The following is a 21,299-nucleotide window of genomic DNA, read 5'->3' on the forward strand; positions in this document are numbered from 1 at the left end:
TGTTAAAGCAATTTCACGTATTTCTGATAAAGACTTAAACTCTGCTGCTGAAAGAAAAGCTTTGACACGCGCTACCAGTGACATCGGTACACCCTAACAAGTAATTACTGTTTGGATGAAAACTGATTTATTTCCCCATGGTCGGGCTAGCAGTGTCACACCGCAGGAAGAACAATCAGTTCACACTTTAGCTCGAAATGTTGTTTTTTTTTTACATTTGCTGAGAACTTCTGTTGTCCTTTCCTCTGTGGTGATCAGTCTGCCACACTGCTGCAAAATTGGCAGCTGCTCTAAAAAGCCTTATCAGTGTCTGTACAGATGGGTGACGAATTAAAAAAAAAAAACCCGGAAAGAATTAAATGGAGAAAAAGATGCTTCTAGGGTTAGGTTAACTTAAGACCATCCATAGATCCTGGATTAATTCCTCTGTCTCCCTCTTCCAGACGACTGTAAAGAGGAGTGTCTCTTCAACGCCGTGTGTCTGGTGGAACAGCTGAGCTCCCGCTGCTCCTGCGACCCCATCGAGTGCGACGGCACCTACAAGCCCGTGTGCGGCAGGGACGGCCACACCTACATCAACGACTGCGCTCGACGCAAGGCCGAGTGTACGAACAAGGGCCTCATCCCCATCAAGCACCCAGGGCCCTGTGGTGAGTGGAGCTGGAGGACGGGAAAGAGGGGGTTCCTATCAATCCCTCTCTTCTTCTGTGTCTTTTGATGCTTATTTTAATGCATATTCAGTGTGTTTTCCTTCTAGGCTGTAACTGTTTGTACGTCTGTGCTTGAAACCTTCCTGAAAATGTCTGAAATGGTTGGGTGGTGCTCTCTGAAGGGGGGGTCGGGGAAGCTCAAACCGACAGGACGTGTGTGCCTTCCTTACAAAAACCCTGCCTTCACTTCTCCACTCGTTCACCTCCCATCCATCTCCTCATCCCTGTCACGCTTCATCCCTCCATCTCAAACACACCCCCAAAAATGAAACACCACCGTCATGTTTCAGTCATCCGCTCTCTGTCTTTACTCCTCCACCAGTGCCAGTCTTCCACTCCGGTGGCTTGTGTCTTCTCTCTCCTCTGTCTTTGTCTGTTTGTCTCGTGTGTTGCTTTTTTTCTTGTATAAAAAAGCTATTCTTTCTTGTTTCAGTGCTTCAGTCAGTCTGTCTGTCTGTCTTTGTCCATGTGGCCGTCTCCCTGGCTGTCTGGCTGCAGGTGGAAAGTGGGGTCACCCAGTGGGCGACCTCATCAGGCGGACTGTGAGGGGTGAAGCCCTTCCCCTCGCTCCAGAAGGACCTAACAGGAGGGGTCTTGTACTGCTGTCTTTTTCCTCTCCCTCCTCCTGTCTCCGCGTGTCTCTTTGTGTCATCAGTGTCCTGTCTTTCTGTTTACCCTTCTGCAAAGATGTGATCCGTGAGGTTGGAGAAGTTTTCCTCTCCCCCTTTTCTGTCGAACTAAAAAAAGCTTCTCCTGTTCCTACCTGCCTAAGCGCTGCTCATCTCTGACTCCTTTCTTTCTGCATGAAATAGTGCACGCCAGCTCCTAACCTCACCGCTTCCCAAACACTCCCTCTCTCCATCACCGGGACTATCTCATAAAAGCTTGCACCTGCCAGATGAAAGCATAAGGCACAGTTTAAACCATTTCCGAGCATAAAAGCTGCACAGGGGTCAGAGTTCGGCTGCATTCTGTTGAATCCTTTGGAATCCCGTACATCCAATCCTTTTAGGTTAATCTTTCAATAACTGAAAGTAACTAAAGTTAAAAATAACTAAGAGCTGTTGTAGGTTGTTGTCGTTTTAGCTAACTTCCAGTCCATTTGCCAGTTAACGTCCCCTCCCTCCTCTCTACATCACCACATCAACGTGCAGTGGCACTCACCAGACAGAGCATCAAACAGGAGGATCCTGCTCTCTGAAAGTCCAGACAAGACCGCCTCTTTATGGAGTTCTCTGTCCTGATTGGAAATTGGGAAATTGTGATGAGCATCGATCATAAAAATGATCGTCAGATTAATCAAAAATGTAAATATTTGGTTGTTGCAGCTCTCGTAGAAATACTACAGTTTTGAAGGAAGCCAAAATAGTGTTCGCTGCTGGCAGCTCAGAATCAATAAGTTGATCAGCTCAAATCACTGGAATGAAATGCATTATGGGTAAACTGGAATATCTCAACCCGATCTGCAAGATCATTTTACTCGATCTTTGACTGTGGGTAGACGGAGAGGCTACGGGCTACAGAGAGCATGTTCACTACAACAGCATCAGTCAGGGGAGTCCATCAGGGTGGTGGATGAGCATGTAGCAGTGCATCCAAAAATTCAAATATGACTGAGTTGAGTTTTAAAACAAACAACTTTAAGGCATTGTGGCTGAATGTAATCTGAGGTTTTGCAGAATGGCCCAAAATCAGCTTCTGTCTGATGAATCTAAGTAGCCTCAGTCAGTGTATTGTACACTGCTCTTTGCAAATATCAGAAAAAAATGAAGCGAAGTAAATGATTAAAAATGAGCCAGTTAGCCTCTAAGGTAGCTCATCTGGGTAGTTATAATTAAATCCTAATTGGAAGCAAATATTGGTGCATATCCATCTGTGAGCTGCACACGCTCCAACAGATGGTTTGATTTGACAGAAATAATAAACATAATTTTAAAAAATGTTCACACAAATCTTTAAATACATCTTCAACTCATTGAAATCCGATTTATTTCCCTCTTCAAACTACTATTTTTAATGGATGTCCCTTTGAACTCGACCATTTCCTTTCGCTAAATTAAAAGGAAACAAACTTTTTTCTGGCTTGTTCCTCATCAGCTAGTATTCTAACAGCCCATTTTGGTCTCTGATCTGGCCCACGTCGCTCTCCAGTCTAGTCATCATTGGAAGTTGATTTGATGCATCCTATTAAGGGAGTCTCCTCCTGAATTAGAAGCATTTTTTTTTTTTTTTGGTTTCTCATCATAACCCAATAACCTGGCATGCACAATAAAGCCGGAGTTAACTGCCCGTGCTGCTTGCTGTCACATTACCTCACTAAATGAATCCACACAGTGGACGTGTTGTGTAGTTTTGTCCGGAGTTGCTGTCCACATTGTCACTGTTGTTGTGACAGAGGCCGATAAAATGAGAGAGATCCGTCCATCCTCCAGGCGTCGGGGTGGAGCTGAATACCAAAGTTATCTTCAGTTGTCAGCATGAGGAGGCACCAGTACTCATTAGCATTATTCGGCCGTCTGAGCTGTGCATAAATTAAGCAGAGGAAATGGCAGTGCGAGCTCTTATGTGTTTTGCTCTGTTTCATTATTTCTGGCAAATGGTGTCTCAGTCCCTCCCCCTCCCCTCCCCCTCCATCGTTTGTTTGGTTATTTCACTTTCTTTCTCCATCCTTCCTCCCTTCCCTTGCACATCGCAGCCGTCAGCGACTGGTAGTATGTTTCTTTAATGCATTTTGTATTGACATTTGCATATTTTTCAAAACAGAGCGCTATGAATGCCCCCCCTCCCCCTATTCAGTTTTAATTAAACATCAAAAGAGGCAAGCGTAGGTGCCCACAGAGACTGTTGGTTTAGTCAGACAGATGATATGCGTGCAAGGAGTGTGTGTTTGTGTGTGCGTCCATGTACATGTCAGAACTTTCTTTCTTTCTTTCTTTCTTTCTTTCTTTCTTTCCTCTTTTTTTACCAGCAGTGTGGTTGTACTCAGTCCAGATTACATGGAGATTCCTGTCGATAATAGCACTACTCAAAAGACTCCAGATATTCAAAGTCCTTAAAGACACCCAGGGGATAAATGGAGTGTGTGTGTCAGTTGTCTGGCTTATGCAACTTTTGGGGACAGACTCCAGACTTGAAGTTTAATTGGGGACAACTGGTGCAACTGGGGACAAAATGATGACCCTGATTGCACCAAGTGGTGCGTGCGCGCGCGTGTGTGTGTGTGTGTGTGTGTGTGTGTGTGTGTGTGTGTGTGTGTGTGTGTGTGTGTGTCTTCCAAAAAGACTTACTTGTCAGAGATCGATTAATAGCCCACGCTGATCACGCGGTAGGAACACACACAAACACACACACACACACTCTGTATACAGTTTGAGACACACTTCCATTGTGCTCTATTGTGCTCGTGCTCTGACAGTAACTGGCAGTGTCAAAAGACGACGCACAATGACCGCTGTGTCGCCGCCGCACACACACACTCACACACTGACTTGAGGCTTCAGACAAAGTTTCAGACATGTGAAAAGGAAGAGTTTGATATATTAAACTATCATTATTTGATAAATAATGATCTCTTCCCTCGTTTCATTGGCTGAGTGGTGCGTGGGGCGGGGTGATCGATCGCCCTGCCAGCTGTCAAACGGATGAAATTCTTCAGTTCTGACACCGTCGTAAATCTCTTTTCATGTGGGTGACAGCGCCTAATGTCGCCCCCCTCCCCTGTCGGGGCTCGCCTCCACAAAGAACGGTCATGCAAAGAACCTACATGTCTCTAACGTCCTGACTGCTGTCCGCCCCAGAAAACTGTCTGATTGATATCTAAAGCACTTCAATTTAGAGATGCAGACACCGCGTGGCGTTTAGCTGATTAACTCACGTCCAGGCACAGTCACAAATCCTCAAGATGTCCGAGGACACGTGATGCTGTGAAGGATTTGCTGGAAGTGAATCAGAGCAGAATTCTGGGAAGGAGGGTGAATATGTCTGCAGCCTTGGATTCTGAGATTGAATATAAGAGTGCTGTGACACTGGAGAGAGAAAAGATGTTTGTCATCGGCAGACAAAGGTGACACAGCTGCTCGCTGTTAAAAAGACCGTCAGTTGTATTTCTCCTTTCTCTTACTCCAGACTTTATTTTCATCTCGTTTGCCACCAGGATGTTTGTGTCGGAATTTTAATCACCTACAGAATCAGATTAATAAGCAAGACATATCTGCTGTGGTTAATTTATAATTCATTGTAAATCCATGCAGATGGTGCTGATTAGATGTTTGGGAGTGTGGAGCACATAAACAATATTTTTAGACTGAAGCAATGAGGTTCTGTTTTTCCCCTCCTTCCCTTATGATGTTAGCACAGCAGTGTTCGACCACAAGCTAAACCAGGAAGTGTGCCCGCAGTGCAGCCCATTGTAGCAGAAATGTTATTTTAACTGCTTAGCTATATTTAGAGCAAGCAACAGGGATACATTGGCACCCTAATGTTTTCAAAGGCTGTTATTCTTTCTTGCTTGTTTTTTTGAGTCTGTTGTATCCCTTACAGCTGATTGGTCAATCTGTTGGACAGTTGGAACAGTGACTATAATTATCCCCGCCCCATGCATGAATAAGATACCTTAATATTTATGTTCAGATATATGTATAGAAAAGGGAAACATCTCTGGTCTCTGTGAAGGCTTAACAACAGAATTTGGACACTGAAAACTGTTAAGCTGTGAAATGCTGATGAATTTGGCAGGAAAGTCACAGAAAGCAGGAAAAATCTCTACAGTGCTTTCAACAATAATGATCAAAATTGCTTAGTGGGTCCTCAACTCCTCATTGTACCTGTGTGTAACGCACTCTGCTTAATGTGCTTTTGCCCGGCCCCTAGTTTACTGCCTGCAGCTTTATGAAAAGACGTTAAGAGCTGCAGAGTGAGTGTTGCTGTGTTGAAAAGACACAGTTCAGTCCCTGTTCAGAGTTTAGTGTGTGTATGGGTGTAATGGACAGCAGCGTTCCCAGTAAACTAGAGGCACGGAAAGCTTTACAGCGTATTTAATTCGTTAGTGTTTATTTTCAGAATCATAATTTACATTTTATTTTGGGTTGCTACTAGAATAGGTTCAATGCTTTAATGCTTAAAAAACACATCAGTTTTGTCTTACTGTCCAGTGCTGCAGCTCTGTATTCCCCCTCTGTCTGAAGCACTCTCTTTAAGGCCCCTCCCCCTGAATACCCAGTCTCCTCTGATTGGTCAGCTCACACATGGGTGTGAGCCAGCACCTCTCATAACAACAGAGCAGGTGTGCTAAATCAATTCTTACCAGGCTAACTAGCCACTGGGAATAAATTATGCAGATGTGTGACATGGTGATGTCACAAAGTCACGGAATTAAAGGTGGGACTACTGACGAGGCGTTTCAGGGGCAGTATTTTCAGTAGGAGAGAGGAGCTTCTGTTGGTGCAGACTTTGACCTTTTGTAACTTTCAAGATCTTTTATATGCACAAGAAGATATATAACACACTGAGGGGAAGGAAAAAACGAAAAAGCATAATAGGTCTCCTTTAAAAACAATATATTCTGATGGCTTCATAAACATTTTTCACAATAATTTCAAAATAAGCTTTTTGAGAAAAAAAATCTATTTATTTAATAGCACAGAGCCAGACTGTGCGTAAAAGGAATACATTTATACAGTAAGTTTTAAGTAGTTTAATTAAAACCTGATATTCCTTTTTCATCTTGGCTCAAGTTTATCACTGCTTACTTCCTGCCCGGAGGGTTCTTTACGCAGCCCCTGAATGTCAAGCTATTTAGTGCATATTCAGTAGCTCTTTGAATCAATGGAAGCAGAAGTGTGAGGTGGCATACCACAGCTCCCCGGAGCCTGTTGATGTACTGGCCTCATGTCTGGTATTAGTAGAATAGGACATGGAGAGCCTCTAAATTGGTAGTTAGGCTGTTCATAAAATAGAAATACAAGCAGCAGTGTGGCTTTTGAGAGCGCAGAGGAGGATAATTCTGTAAAACCGCTAAAACAGACACAGTTTGAGTGGAACACATTGGCAGGCAAACTACAAGTGAACAAATGTAGTAGCTCCTTTTTGTGGACAGAATTCTTTATTCACAGCTCTTTTGTCATCTCATGTGTACACAGCTAAATGCGTGTGCGTGCGTGTGAGTGGATGATTGCAAGCACAGAAAAACTCATGCGAGTGTGAGCGAGTTGCTTGAAATGTGTCGCCTGTCGCCGGCGGAGGTTAACACAAAATCACTCAGCGGCAGACACATTGTCATTGACAAAGAGCTCTGCAAAGCCGGGAAGGAAAATCAGTCACCTTAGGTGTCAAGACTCTGTGCCGAATATTTTATCATTTGCATGTTTATTTGATTAGCATCTCCGCCGGCTGCAGTGATTGGACTCACAAACAGTTGTGAAGCTTGAGTATGTAAGTCAGCCTGAGATCACGAGTGCTGTTTTTCCTAATCAAGTTAATTAGAGGAAATGCCGTGGGAGCCAGACTGACAGCAGCTAGGGACCGCCGGTCCACTTACTGCAGCCCGTAGGCTGTCATCGTGCTGAAATTGCAGAGAAATGTGGGTCAATAGGGTGTCAGAAGTGACTCGAGGCATTGTGGGTGTTGCATGCCGCCGGGCTATCATCAACTACACAGTTCTTCCAATTTCTACATTTTTCATTTAATTTCCTGTTTCAGCTGAGCCTTTCCTCACGCTGCAGCTCCTGAGGTTCAATCAATGTTGAGCTCCCTGACTCCATCTTCACTTATGTTTTTTTTTCCCTAATTTATTCCGTGAAATCTTCAAAATAATTTTGAAACTCCTGTGGCACGAACACCCCGATGATAAAATCACTGGTGTGCATTAGACAAACAGTGTTTGGAAGTCATCTCTGCTCTCATAGATGCATGTCATACGATCAGGGGTGGCAGCTTGTCTTTCTTCTCTCCCCGCGCTGTTTTTGCTTGTCTCCATTTTGAAGAGCAGCACGTTCTTAGTTGTAAATGCACAAAGAGGCTTCGATTCACCTTCTGCCTGTGATAAGTATTCAGTGGTAGACAGACACAGCCCGCGGGTATGCCTTTTGCTGTATGCTAATATAGCCTTTTCTCTGCGCCTCCCTTTCCCTCGACTAATATGATACATAAATGTTTTTAATGCGAGGAAGGCACAGGGAGTCGGATCAAAGCCCCTGCAGGTGAAGAAACACAGGAGGCGGGGCTTGATGTGGATTGGCTGCGCCCCATTGGAGTCCTGTGTTGTAATGGTGTGCGGTTGTTGGAGATTCTTCCTGCCAGTTGGCTACTGCAAGCATCACCTGGATTACACTGATTCACTGCCCTGCATAATACAGGGAATGATTTGGAATTGCACATAGACCCGAGGGGGAAAGTCCAATTAACATATGTATGAGCTGAGCAGAGATGGGAGAAAGCTTTCGCCAAAATAATCTCCCAGCATTTCACCGACATGTTATGGGGGGGTTAACAGTGCCTGCTGCAGCAGCCAGCAGCTGGAGTCTTGCCGGGGCTCGCTGTGCCATCACGTTGACCTAACGAGGGGTTGTTAAGCTTAAGGAGTCGCGCTGTGGCGTGCTCGCCACTTTCCCTGTCAGATAACACCACTAAGTGGGCAGTAATGATACTTCAGGCGGACAGGTAAGCCGACATCAGGACATCAGAGGAATGTGCTCTCTCAATTTCTCAAAGTGGCCGGCCAGTGCCTCTGCAGGGGCAAGCTGACACAGCGCGGCCTAACCTGAAGTAATCCTCTCCTCCCCTGAAGCAGTGCCATGCCATTAAAATGCCACACTAATTAGAATAGAAAAGTTACACGACGGCTGGCAGGAGAGAATACAGACTGAGGTGACACCCAGAATGTAAAGTCCTCTCAACCGGCGTCATGCTACAGACAGAGAGCCGAGTGCACACGAGCAGAGCAGAATCCCTGATTAGAAAGAATTATTCATGTTTTCACAGTTTCTCCTGACTTTTCCCCCTGCTGCCACAGCACACCACTCTTTGCACCTGCTCAGCCACTAAAACAATGCTTTGGCTACCACACATATGTGTTTGGCGCTGGAGCTGTTCCCGTTCAGCTGTCACGTTAATTTTCACATATAAATAGCTCGGTTTGAACCCAGAAACGTTGGTTTATTCTGGACGCGTCTGACAGAAACACTGATACTACGTGCGTGAAGACGATGTATTTAAGTGTCTGGGATAAGACCAGGGAGAGAAAGCGAGCTGGAACAGGCTTGTGAACACCAACCCACAAGCCTTAGTTGTGACAGGCTGCCATTTCAAAGCTTGTGCCTGCATCCAAGGGAGAGAAAAAGAAAGACAGCCTCAGTTTTAAACTGTGTCATAAGATTTTTACACTCGGGGAGTTTTGTCTTGTTTTTTTTTTTTTTTCCTTACACCCTCTCTAGTTAATAAATCAGGCGGAAATTTTGCCCCCCAGAGGTAGAGGATGATAAAAAATTAGTTTTGGAGGGGGGTTCTTTCATCTTTTTTTATGTGTGTGAAACAAAGAGAATGGCAGACTAAGGCGTTATCGGAGGCTGCAGTTGTGTTTTAGCAGCCTGTCCTTGGGAAGTGGGCTGGTGAACTTTTATGGAGGCCAAGGTTGTACAGTTAAGCTCGGATCACAAGCTTACAACGGTTACACACACACACAGACACACACACACACTCGCAGACACACGCAGGGCGTTGAAAAGAGATCACGGGGAATCAATTGTTTTTCAAGCCGTACCAAATTAAGCAGCATTGAACAGCTTACATATTTATGTGGCACCTCCAAGCTCTTTTGAAGCGGCAGCTTGGCATCGAAACACAGAAATCAATAGCTCTGTTCCACCTTCTAAATTGAGACATTCACTGAAATGGGAGAGCCGGCGTCCTTGCTGGAGATCCGGAAAGATTTGTTCAATTACAGCCACGACTTAGCAGGAAACAGTGGGAGGTAGTGGTTTGGTAGTTTCTGCTGTTTGAATATCCATACATCCGTTTCTGTTATTATTTGAAAAAAATGGCCAACAAGATTGGTATTAAAATATTCAGTTGACATTGATCCTTTTCTCACATACCCCTCCCTTCCGCCTTAATCAGACAGAAAGAAGCTAATTGCCTCCGTCTGTGTTATCAGTTGATAATTTACCCCATTAGCGCTACGAGTAGAGGCACTACCGAACACTTCTGAGCTGATAAATGAATCATGTGGCTCCAAGCAAGCCAAGTTGCCCCCTGCGATGCCATCTAATCCCATAATCATAACAATAATGACGGAGCCGTGGGTGGTGTCATTACAAGGGGCAGTTTCCATGACAGCGCCCCCAACCCGTCGAAACAAAAGCAAAAACAAAAGGTAGACCAGGAAGGAAGGAGTTTTGCTCGACTTTGGGCGTGAAATGCACCTCTTTCAATTTTCACCAGCGCTTCTCATCCAAAATTATTTGATGCTTCCGTCTGCGTTTCCCTCTAATCTGCAGACACACCACATTTAGCTGATTGATCCATCCCTCATGCGTGAAGCTTTCCAAATGAAAATCACTAAAGAGCCATGCTATCGTTTCTTGCTTACTCTTACCAGAGAGCATAACATCCTACCTTAAGGCTTGCATCAAGACACTGCTGACAATACTTTCATTGAGTCATAAAGCCATAAAGAATTGATTGAGTCAGGATGGTGGGCTGTGATCAAAGATTTGTGTCGTACCGTTTTTCAGGTTTCCTCTCCCTCCTCCTGATCAAGTCAGGATGTATCAGCCCAGCCTACACCCATCTGACACTAGCGAGAATCATAGGTGCAAAATCCAGTCCTTGTTTTAATGAAGTCATGCTGGAGAGACTGAAGCAGACACCTCTCTGTGATGTTCACATTTCATATCTGCCTCTGCCCAGGAGCTTGCCTTTTTTGAATTATTAAGCAGAGGGCTCTTTCTTCTCTTCGCCTGTGTCTTTTTTTTTTGCCCCTCTCTTTTTCCAGTCTCTACACTTTCTCTCTCGCGCTCTCTTGCTCTTCCCTTTTCTCACTCCTCTATGTCAGTTCAACCAGCTTTGGCTGAAGCGGTGGCTCTCAGTGAGATGCAAATGGCAGCCTTTGAAGGGGGCACATTGGGAACGTCAATTAATCCAGGCGTTTACTCGCCTGAAAGAAAAAAGGCTATGCAACCATTGTTCGCAGGCTGTTTCATCTCTATTGTGCCACAGGGCCATGTTTTTATCCGCTGTCCCCATGCCACTGGATTCAGCGGACTCTTCAAAGATTCAGGATGCATCAGGATAGGCACAAAGGCGAGGAAATGACATAGGAAGCTGAGGAAGCTGAGTGTCACAGGAATAGGGCTGTATTGCATATTCCATCGTGTCCCTTTTCGTCCCCAGACCTTTTCTAACACAAAACCTGCAGTTTCCCATGTAGCTCTGCTCTAACCTACCTCCCTGTCACCTGTGCCCTTTCAAGCCCCAGACCTTTCTCCAACCTCTACTTTGTATTCTTCCCACCCCATCTACCCTGTTCAGTATCCCCCATCTAACTTTGCTCTCTGTTTCTTGGGTGTTCGCCCTTCAGATCTCAGCATACCGAGCCCCTGCTTGGATAAGGTGTGCGATCATGGGGCAGTGTGCGTGGTCAAGAACGACGAGCCGGTGTGCGAGTGCCCCGAGGCCTGCCCACAAATGTCCGACCCAGTGTGCGGCTCCGACGGCCACAGCTACGGCAGTCCCTGCGAGATGCGAGCGATGGGTTGTGCCCTGCAGAGAACCATTCACATCCAGCACAAAGGACCCTGCGGTGAGTAACTGCACAATGAAACACCACATTGCTACCAAACAATCCGAAAAATACTGTAAGTATTGCTGGCACCTCGTTTAGAGATGTTCTGATACCACATTTTCCTGACAGCTGTGTACTAACCCTGTATTGATGTTATAAAATACATACAGAGAATGAATTCCATCGAACATTATTTCACTGTGTAGTTTGAGAATCAGTCATAACTGAAAAACAACACAAATATCAGCGAATGTAACTTTGTTGAGATGTGCTTGAAGCTACATGTCGATGCTGTGTATGTCTATGGATATTGACTACTTGTGCAGTAAAAACTCTGCAGCGGCCGTCCGGGATACAAACACAAACTTATTCCAAATGTCCAGTAGATACATTTCAGTACAATATTCAGTCCAAACACAGTATTCCCAGCAGAATAGCAACAAACTGCAATTGCGAATGCTTTTTTACGCTTTCATTCGTCAAAAAAACACCATTTAATCACAATATGGAGTAACTGAAGGCGGCTTCCACCTTCTGAACTAGTGATTGACACTTCATTTGACCAGTTAGGAGCTGATATGCCCGCCCTGTGGCCTGCAACAGCCAACAAGGGGTGTCATAGACACGAGACTCACTCCTTGTTCCATCATCTCTCTCCTGATCCACTGACACGCCAGCCTCATTATGATTGGATGAGTGACGCATCATGTTGCCAATGAGATTTTATATCTATGAATATATCATTTAAATGGGTTTTTGAAGCCCTAAGCTTAGAAATTAAAGGAAAGTTTTATGCAGTTTTCTCTTTTTTTAGGCTGTCTTTCCACTTATTTATGACTATTTTATATGCACAAAGTTAGTGTAAACAATGAAATAAAGAACTATAATGAGTTTTTGCCCCTTTACTCTCAAATAAGGGCATTTTTTTCCCAGGGGCCTGGATATTTAATTAGAAAAACATGTGTTAAGTGTCTATTTTCAGTGCTACTGTTATAAAATTAGAACTTGGAGCATGTTACTCTATGTGATGTGGAGCCATTGTGTTTTCCAGCTAACGAAGGCTGTTACAGGTCATCTGCAAGCTTATTTTTGCATTAAAAGATTCAGGCGAGAAATATAAAAAGATAATTCAGTGTGTTCCTGAATTATAGATCAATGAGAGAAGCACTTACAGAGATTCTGACTGTAACCTCTTAAAAGAGCCCAAAACCAGAAATGATCAGGGTCCTGTTTGGGTTTAATATGTCACATGATATCAGATCGGTGCATGGACTCATGTACTTGCGGCTACCAGATCCAGCATTTTAGGAGGTACCAGAGACATTTCTGATACTGGTATCCGTATCAGAACAGCCCTATCCTCATTTATGAATTGCCGGTGACCACCATGTAATACATTTATACATTATGCAGTCCCATTGCAGTAATGAAATCACTATGAAATGATGTGAATCATAGTTCACAGGTAGGGAGAAAACTCTCCCTGTGGAATATAATTAAGCTGAAATTAATTAACAGTGCTACAGCACCCAGAGGCAATATTATAATCCACAAACATTAACAATTAACACATACGGAGTAGTATTCATGCTGACCCCCGCGGGCTTCCCTTTTTAAATTCAACAAAATCGAAACAATACGTAACACATCTTCAGGTCTCTTCAGTAATTACCTGATCCCTCGTCCACTGTTCTTCGTCTCTTTCTGCCTGCTCTCCTTCAGCACTTCTACACCGACACCAATTTGCCTGTTTTGACCTTTAAGTGAAGATGCACTTTACTCCAGAAGAAGGCAAATGTGGCGCCATACTTGTCTCTAATTGGCTACATGAGTCACTTGGCTTTGTCTTGCGGTGTCAGAGTATGGGCCAGTCATTAGTACACCAAAAACAGCAGAGTTGGAAGTGGTAAAAATATCTTCAGATCCGCTATGCAGGCACACAGCCATATGGACAGATTTGTACAGCTTGGTAAACCCACTTAGCGAATACTCTTGATGGCTTAATGCCATCATGGAAGGCCAATTTTCTCATGGACTCTAATTGGTGATTGAGTATTCTTCCTTGTCTACAATCAAGCCCTTTGCTTTCACACACACTGGGCAAAAAGTACAGTGCTTATTAGCTGCTTGGCCCGACTCTCTATATAGCCTCATTTTTACTACAATAGATTTTATTCCTGCATATTTTGAAGACCATAACAGTTAAAATGAGTTGGCCTCTGCGGTGCGGTATTTGTGGATGAGCTGAGCAGTTAGCTAAATGATCAATACAGCTGAATTAGTCCCACTTTGCTTGTATAAAATTTTACTCTACCGTTCTAATACGTCCAAACCATTTTTAAGGCGGAGCTTTTTGGTTCGAGCTAGTGTAATTGTTTTGTAGGATGAGTAGTGGTATGAGTTTCTTTCTGTGCTGAGCAAATGACAGGGTTAGTCGTTGGACAGGTCCTACTCTGCCTGCGCGTGTATTGCATCTGTCATCTTCCTCTACCAGCCGCCTCTAAATTGAAATCCAGCACATGAGGATGTATGCCAACAGGAAATGGAGCGAGAGCAGTGTTTGGTCGGTGGGCAGGCGGGCTGACTCAATTTTACGCGCCTCACCGCAGGTAGACGGCAGGTCTGTCGGCCCGCGTTCCCCCGGCGATAATGAATAGTCTTTATTTTAAAAAGCGAGAGGCAGAGCGAGCTGGCGGAGTGGAGGGCCCTGTCTGTAATCCAGCACTATGGATGGTTCTTGGCTCCCAGAGGAACAGGCCTGCGTCAGCGCTATGGTGCCATAAAAATGCTGAGGCATTGGCTTGCCAGGCGCGAGCCAGCCGAGGAATGATGGCGATGATAATGTGGGTTATTTCTGGGCTGTTTGCACAGCTTTACTGGGCTTTATTCAGCACCATAACAACTGCCTGACTTAAGCTATTATCTCACCTAATTATCACAGGCTATTCCCACCACTAATATACTGTACATGTTTATGGGGCAGAAAGGAAGAGAGCGAGGGGAGAACATATGCTGCCTTCAGGTGCTGTTGGAAGTGTCATAATTAAAAGTTATAGAAAGTGGTGAATAAAGAGAGAATTTTCAGTGATACCCAGGTTGTTAAATGACTTGCAGAAGAGCATAAGGAATGATGAATTTTACTGGCGTTATAGGTCTTGATCTATCGCTTTAAGTTATTTAAATCAAAACATTAACTAAATGCCACATTTCCATCTATTTATTCAGCAATGTTCAGTAGGGCTTTATATGTTTTTGGTTACACTTTATTTAAGGGAACACTAATTAACCATTAACTAGTGTCTTATTAGCATACATTTTAGAAGCATATTGGCTCTTTATTAGTCATTATAAAATGTATTAACACCTCATTCTGAATGACCATATTCCACAACTAATGGGCCGTTAAAGGAACATTATCAACAGTCTGTGAAGAAACAACAGTGTGTGCATTATCTAAGACTTCTATGCACTGTAATTCAGAGCTATCTACTAAAGTTTGACACTGCTGCTTCCTGCTCTACGTGCTGGTGTCCAGCCGTGTTCATTGGGAGGCCAGCTGACTGAGCCCCGCTGACCAAAACTACTCCCTCCCCCAACATTACAGGTTGCGGTGCATGCAGACTCCCGTCAGCTAATAGCTCCAACGCTAACTGAGGTTCTTGCTCATGGCAGCTTGTTGCTACTGATCAGCAGTAAGCTTCCACCTATAGTTTTGGAGCTATCTTCGAATTCTGGTCATTTCTCACAAATTACACCTTTAACTGTAAGAGTTTTCCCTCAGTAACCTCCTAATTACTACCGCAGCTACTCTCGTGGCTCTACCAACTAATAAGGCCCATAATGAGAAAAGCATATTAGGATTGTAATTCACGTACAGCAACTTCCTTACTTAAAGTCAGTACTGAGGGAAAATGTTTTGTAAATGGTATATGTTGTTGAATACTGTCCTTAATAAGTACTTTATAATCAGTAATAAAGAGCCAAATGCATGCTAATGAGCACCCAATTAATGGTTAAAATGTGCTCTTTAAAATAAAGCGTTTTTTATATGTTTGATTTAAAAATTGCCCAAAAAAACACCCTTTACTAAACACCATTACCCTTTTTGTTTACTGACTCTGTTTGTTATTTCCATCCAAATGCACCGTAATGCGTAAGCTGTCAGATTTATGGCTTCTAGCCTCAAAAGCAGGAGCTTAAGGGAGGCAGGTGAGGGCAGAGCAAGTTTAAGAGGTGAGAGAGCTGCCACAATTGGTGAAAATAACTGTGCATGTGTGCTTAACTGTGTGTGTTCGCGTGTGTGGCTTACTACAGCGTCTCATAGGCCCAGCCATAATTTCATTTCCTTCCCCGCGGGCTGGAAAAATGGCGGTTATCTATATGGCTCAGGTGCAACCTGATAGCAATATGAGTGACATTTGTTATTATTCTGAGATTTTTTCCTCCTACTGCGTTTGAGTGGCGGGCGACCTTGTAAGGTGGGCTGAGCGAAGTGTGCTCAGTTAATAGACCCCCCAGCTGGATATCAGTAGCCTTGGAAAAAGGGTCATTCAAACCGCTTTATCCAAACAGATGAGAGCACGGACGCCAGAATCATTTGAGAAAAGGAAATAACAAACCCCCCTTTCTTTTCTCCCACAGGTGTTTGAAATGATATACACAGTTGAGTAAGAAATATAGGTCACACCAGCGGCACGAGATTGGTCAGAGAGAGACAGTAAAAAGAGGGCAAATGAAAAAGGGATGGGGAGGTAATAAATGCAGGTAGAGGAGGAGATGGAGCTAAATAAGATGAGGAGGAGCAGAGAAAGTGGGGGGGCAGAGTTAATAGTGTACTGGCCAGGCAGCCATCAACAGGGGAGTTGTTATCACCCAGGCATGTTCACAAGCCTTCAAAAACACAAACCAGCCCACTTTTTTCTGCTTAATCCTGAGGTAATACCCCGCCCAGAACCCCTCAGCTGCAATTCAGTTTTTTTCCCCGGTGAGGATATCAACAAACCGCCGTAAAGCTGGAGGGTCTTTGGTTTTTTTTCCCCTCAATGACTCAATCCTTCATGCTTTCAAGGCCACTTTTTATACAAACCTGCCCCTATTTCTCACTCTCGCCTCCAAAAGCACAAACACTGCCGGCAAACACAACAAGAGAGGCGGTCACAGTGCAAGAATCAGCATCAGTAGTGCCCAACTTTGGGTCCAGGGGATTTGAAGGGGACCTTGACTAAATTCTAGCAAGTTGTCGGCAAGGGGATAAAGTTTGGCTTGATAGTTAGAACAGTGACATGGCAGAAAATACAGAAACACTCTGGGAGGTTGATTTCCTATAAGGAGAGCCCACAGTAATATTCAGCATCTTTGTGTTATCCCGTCACATACATTAACCTCGTATCGCCTTGTTGTTGTTGTTTCCAGAACATCATAATTAATGTGGTTCCAGGACTGTAATTGCAACCGATCACGTTTTTGTTATGTCATAGCTTTGCAACTTGGAAAAAAGAATGTGAAAATATGCACATGTGAGAAATTAAGCTTCTGAAATGTAGTTAGCGGTGCAAAGGGTATATTGTAATGGAAACCATGATCTTTTACTAATCCACACCAAATTGTTTTGTTGCCTAAACCTACCCAAATAAGACGGAGAACTGAAATTTAAAAAGATCAAAATAACAAGTCAACTTAGACTGAAAATAAATTAAAATGTTGTAGGAACAGCACCAACATGGCGATATCAGATAAACCTCAAGCAGTGACCTACAGCATTTGGCTAATGGCTAAAGAAAGCTCCTCATGTGACACAATCATATCTGTCTCTCTGCTTGCATTTTAAACCCTTTTTAAATGAGATATATGTAAATTTAATGTCATAAATACTTTATTTATACATGTCATAAATAATCTTAATCTTCAATTTTTAGACTGTGTGTTTTTTGACTGTGAAGAAATCAGGATTACCCAGGCACCAAAATGGCTTGGCCAAACAACAGCCTAAATTAAGCGGGCCATGTTAGCAGGGTCATGCCAGGATTGGGATGAATGGCACAAAAATATAATCCCGAGCGTTCCAACGCTGGCTCAAAGCTTGCCAGAGTGTCGCTAAGTGTAGCTGATTCTCCATGCGCCTCAAACATATCCAAATCTGGCAGCCGTTTACGGACCAGAGGCACATCAAGTTTGGCGGCGACTTTGAGCCGCAATCAGCCGGAATCATGTGGTTACCTGGGCTGTCTGTGATGTAATCTTTTTACAATTTTTAGTTTACTCTTCAGGCTATATTTCAGGATACAGTCGGCATTAGATTTTAGTAGACCTGGCATGAGAAGGCCTTAACTTTGATCTCGGACACACTGTGTTATACTGTATATTTTCCTGGGCTGGAGAGGTTCTTGGTGGACATGAAAGGTATTTGAATGAGATGAAAGATCTCAGTTTCTAATGTGAGCACACTAGCTCTCACTTTTTAACAGCATGAGTATGTTTCATAATGCATAGGCTGCCTGACTTCCAACCTTAAAGTCTGAACTTTTTAGTTGAGAAGTTATCCGCCTTCAGAAAGAGAAATAGACTGTTTTCGCTGAAACTCAAAATTAGTAATGACAGACTTGGAGAGTGACTGACATTACCAGTAATGGCGACAATTCTCCCTTGTCTCCTGGCTTTGAAGCTCCTCTCCTTTTCTGTCTGCTCGCGGTGCATGTTGTCTGGAGGATCAGGCAGCGTGGAGAGCCAGGTGCGAGGGGCAGGAGCTGATAAAGAAGCGAGGCTGCTATCAGGACACAGTGCCTGATAAAGGACAACACTCACCACAGCCACTTCCTGATTTATAGCTGCCGCGGCCAGAGAGGAGCCGCGACCGTAGCAGCCCCCATTTCACCGACACTTATATATCATGTTTATTTATTTTTGACACAGAAAACCATAGATATCATAAAGCGTCTTCTGCTAGTCTCTTTTTCAGCCATTATATCAAAAAATAGCAACATCTGATCACTGACAATAGATATTTTTTTAATCTAAGTCATAAATACATGTGTTCGCCAACATTACACCTATTTGTTATTGTGTCAACACGTCATTCCAAAACCAGTGGCATTAACATGCAGCTGTTACAGCCTCCTCTCTTCTGGGAGGCTTTCCACAAGATGTTGGAGCCTGGTTGCAGGGATTTGCTCCCATCCAGCAAACAAGAGCATTAGCGAGGTCTGCCACTGATGCTGAGGCCTGGCTCACATTCGGCATTCCAATTAATCCCAAAAGTGTTGGATGGCTCAGTGTGGGCTAGAACACTTCCTCCACACCAAACTTGGCAAACCATTTTTTAGAGACCTGGCTTTCTGCACGGAGGCATTGTCATGTCGGAAGAGAAACAGTTGCCACTAAGTTGGAAGGACGTTATTGTCTAAAATATTATTGGATGCTGTTGTGTTAAGAGTTCCCTTAATTGGAGCTAAAGCTCAGAACTGGAACATTTCCAACCAGGAAAAGTACAACACTCACTCAACATGGAATGCAGCATAAGGGGACTTGTAGTACTCAAAAAGTGGTCTTGAAACCAGTCTCAAGACCACTTCTTGAAGGTCTCGTCTCGGCATCATCCGTATTTTTACTTGGCCTCATCTCGGTCTCAGGATTTTCATTTGTTTTTATGGGAATGTGGATTTTTCAGATACATTTTAGGTGTGCCATGGTTTGTAGGTTACAAATTTTATTGTGTCTACTTGTCATGCTTTGGACTTGGTCTTGACTTGGTCCCAACCCCTCAAAGTCTTGGTCTGTTCTCGATCTCGATACATGTACACTCTGGTCTTGGCCATGTCTTGGTCTCGGTTGCAATCGTCTTGAATACAATACTGAGTATAGTGACTAACAGCCCAAGACCAAACTTACACCTCGGCTTGGGTGAGATATTAGTGCTGCACAGTCTGCACATGTATTTTTTTTACATTTGACTTCAAAGAAATGTGTCATTCTACTAGTACATCATATATTGCTCCTACAGGCAATATACTGCATGTTAAATCCAGTGCACAGCCCAGGCTGTTAATCAAAGATGGAGAGGATGCCAGCACTAGATAGAGTAATAAACAGATTAATAATGTGGAGGGTTCCAGCCTCGCCTCTCTCAATTAGTGCTAAATCAGCAGCGGTTATTAGCCTGCCCCTAATTGAATGTGATAGCGAGCTGTGCTAATGCAATCCTCCAGGTGTAATTGGTGTCAGAGAGAGAGGTACATCTACTGCTAGCTCTTCTCGCGTTTGCCTTCTCATGCGTTTTCCTGCCCCCATGTGACATCAGTCTGTGCCGCGAACATGTCTGATCCTGCCTTGACGTCTCTTCGGGGAAAAACTTTGCCTCCAGAAGCGGGCAATTCCTCGAGAGATGATCCCAGTGAATCCTCCAACTAATAAGGAGCCTCGAAAGCTCTCTAAGCCTTTTGGATATCTCAATGCCGTCTTTTGGAGATGAAATATAGATATCATCTGCCTGCTTCAGTCTCAAAGTGAGCTGGAAAAATAGCATATTTATAAGCAAAAATGAACAACCTTACAAAGTGATCAAGACAGGAAAGTGTGACTTTTCTCACTCAATTCTTTCACTTTTCCAGTACTTACTGCTCAGAAGCATCCCCAAAAGATGTGAGAAGAACTGCTGGCACCATGCTTCCTTCCTCGATGAATAGTATCTGGCTTTCACCAGATAGAGCACTTGGAATTCAGTCCAGAGAGTTCAATTCTTGTCTCATCAGACCAGAGAATCTTTCCTTCATCCTTTCGGAGTCATTTAAGTGTTGTTTGGCAAACTGCTGCCAGGCTGTTATGTGGCTTTTTCTCAGGAGTATCTTCAGCTCTGACCACTCTCCCATAAAGTCCCGGTGCTGCGGTGCTGCAGAGATGGTTGTCCTTTTGGCAGCATGTTCTTAATTTTTTTTGCAGAGAACTTCCAAAGCTCTTTGAGTTCAGTTATTTAGTTTCAGGTCCACAAAGAGCGGTTTTGGGTGGTTCCAAATTTCTTCAAAGATGGAGCGCGCTATGCTCCTGGGAACTTTTTTTATCCTCCTCCTCAGATCTGTGCCTCAGTAGAATTCTATCTGTGGAGAGCTTTTTGGATTTCATGGCTTGGTTTTTAGCTCTCACATGCATGTGAACCGTGACACCTTTTAATAGACAGGTGTGAGCCTCTTCAAAGTATTTCCAATCGATTGAATTGACCTCAGGTGGACTGCAGTAAAGTTTTTTGGGGTATGGAAAGTTTGCATCTCTGCACTTCCCATATCTGCTCTGTCACCAGCATAGCTTTTCAAGAGAAAGTTAGAAAATTAGTACTTTTTATTGATTAGTTGTGTTATGTCAGCTGTTTACATTATAAATGCTAAAACACTGAGAGAATTATAATTAAATATATGTTTACTGCGTCTGAAACTAGCATGTTAGCACTGCCTTTTTAGCCACATAATATTATCTTGATGGGCATTGCTTTAATATTGACCGTAACGGTGCATAAAAATTAATGCTGTGCATATATTGATGCACTATTTTGTGCAAATGTACAGTAAAGATTAATTATGCAGAACTTGGAACGTGAAGTCAGGCAAGAACTGATTCCAACTTTATATCCATTTGAGCGATGTTTCATGGCTCATCGAACAGTAAGTTAGAAAGGCACTGCAATACATTCAGAGATTAATGACATTCAATAAATTTGATCCATTTTAATCTTATCACACAGGAAAATATGGAAAGTGTAACACTGTCTTATATTATTCAAATTTGGGGTTCAGGTTTACCCTAACCCTATTTTTTAGAGCCGACTTGCC

General features: G+C 43.6%; 1 protein-coding gene across 7 annotated transcripts in view; it reads left to right on the forward strand.

The window, feature by feature from the left end:
* Positions 1-21,299, forward strand: part of agrn (agrin) — a 276,308-nt gene that overhangs the window by 186,387 nt on the left and 68,622 nt on the right. For all 7 annotated transcript variants that reach the window (XM_084365476.1, XM_084365478.1, XM_084365477.1 and 4 more), the window contains 2 exons: positions 444-650; positions 11,284-11,505. In XM_084365476.1, coding sequence (XP_084221602.1) covers positions 444-650; positions 11,284-11,505 — 429 coding nt within the window. The remainder of the gene's footprint in view (positions 1-443; positions 651-11,283; positions 11,506-21,299) is intronic.

The sequence above is a fragment of the Pagrus pagrus genome (assembly GCF_965226575.1).
Source record: "Pagrus pagrus genome assembly, chromosome: 11".
Lineage (NCBI taxonomy): Eukaryota > Metazoa > Chordata > Actinopteri > Spariformes > Sparidae > Pagrus > Pagrus pagrus.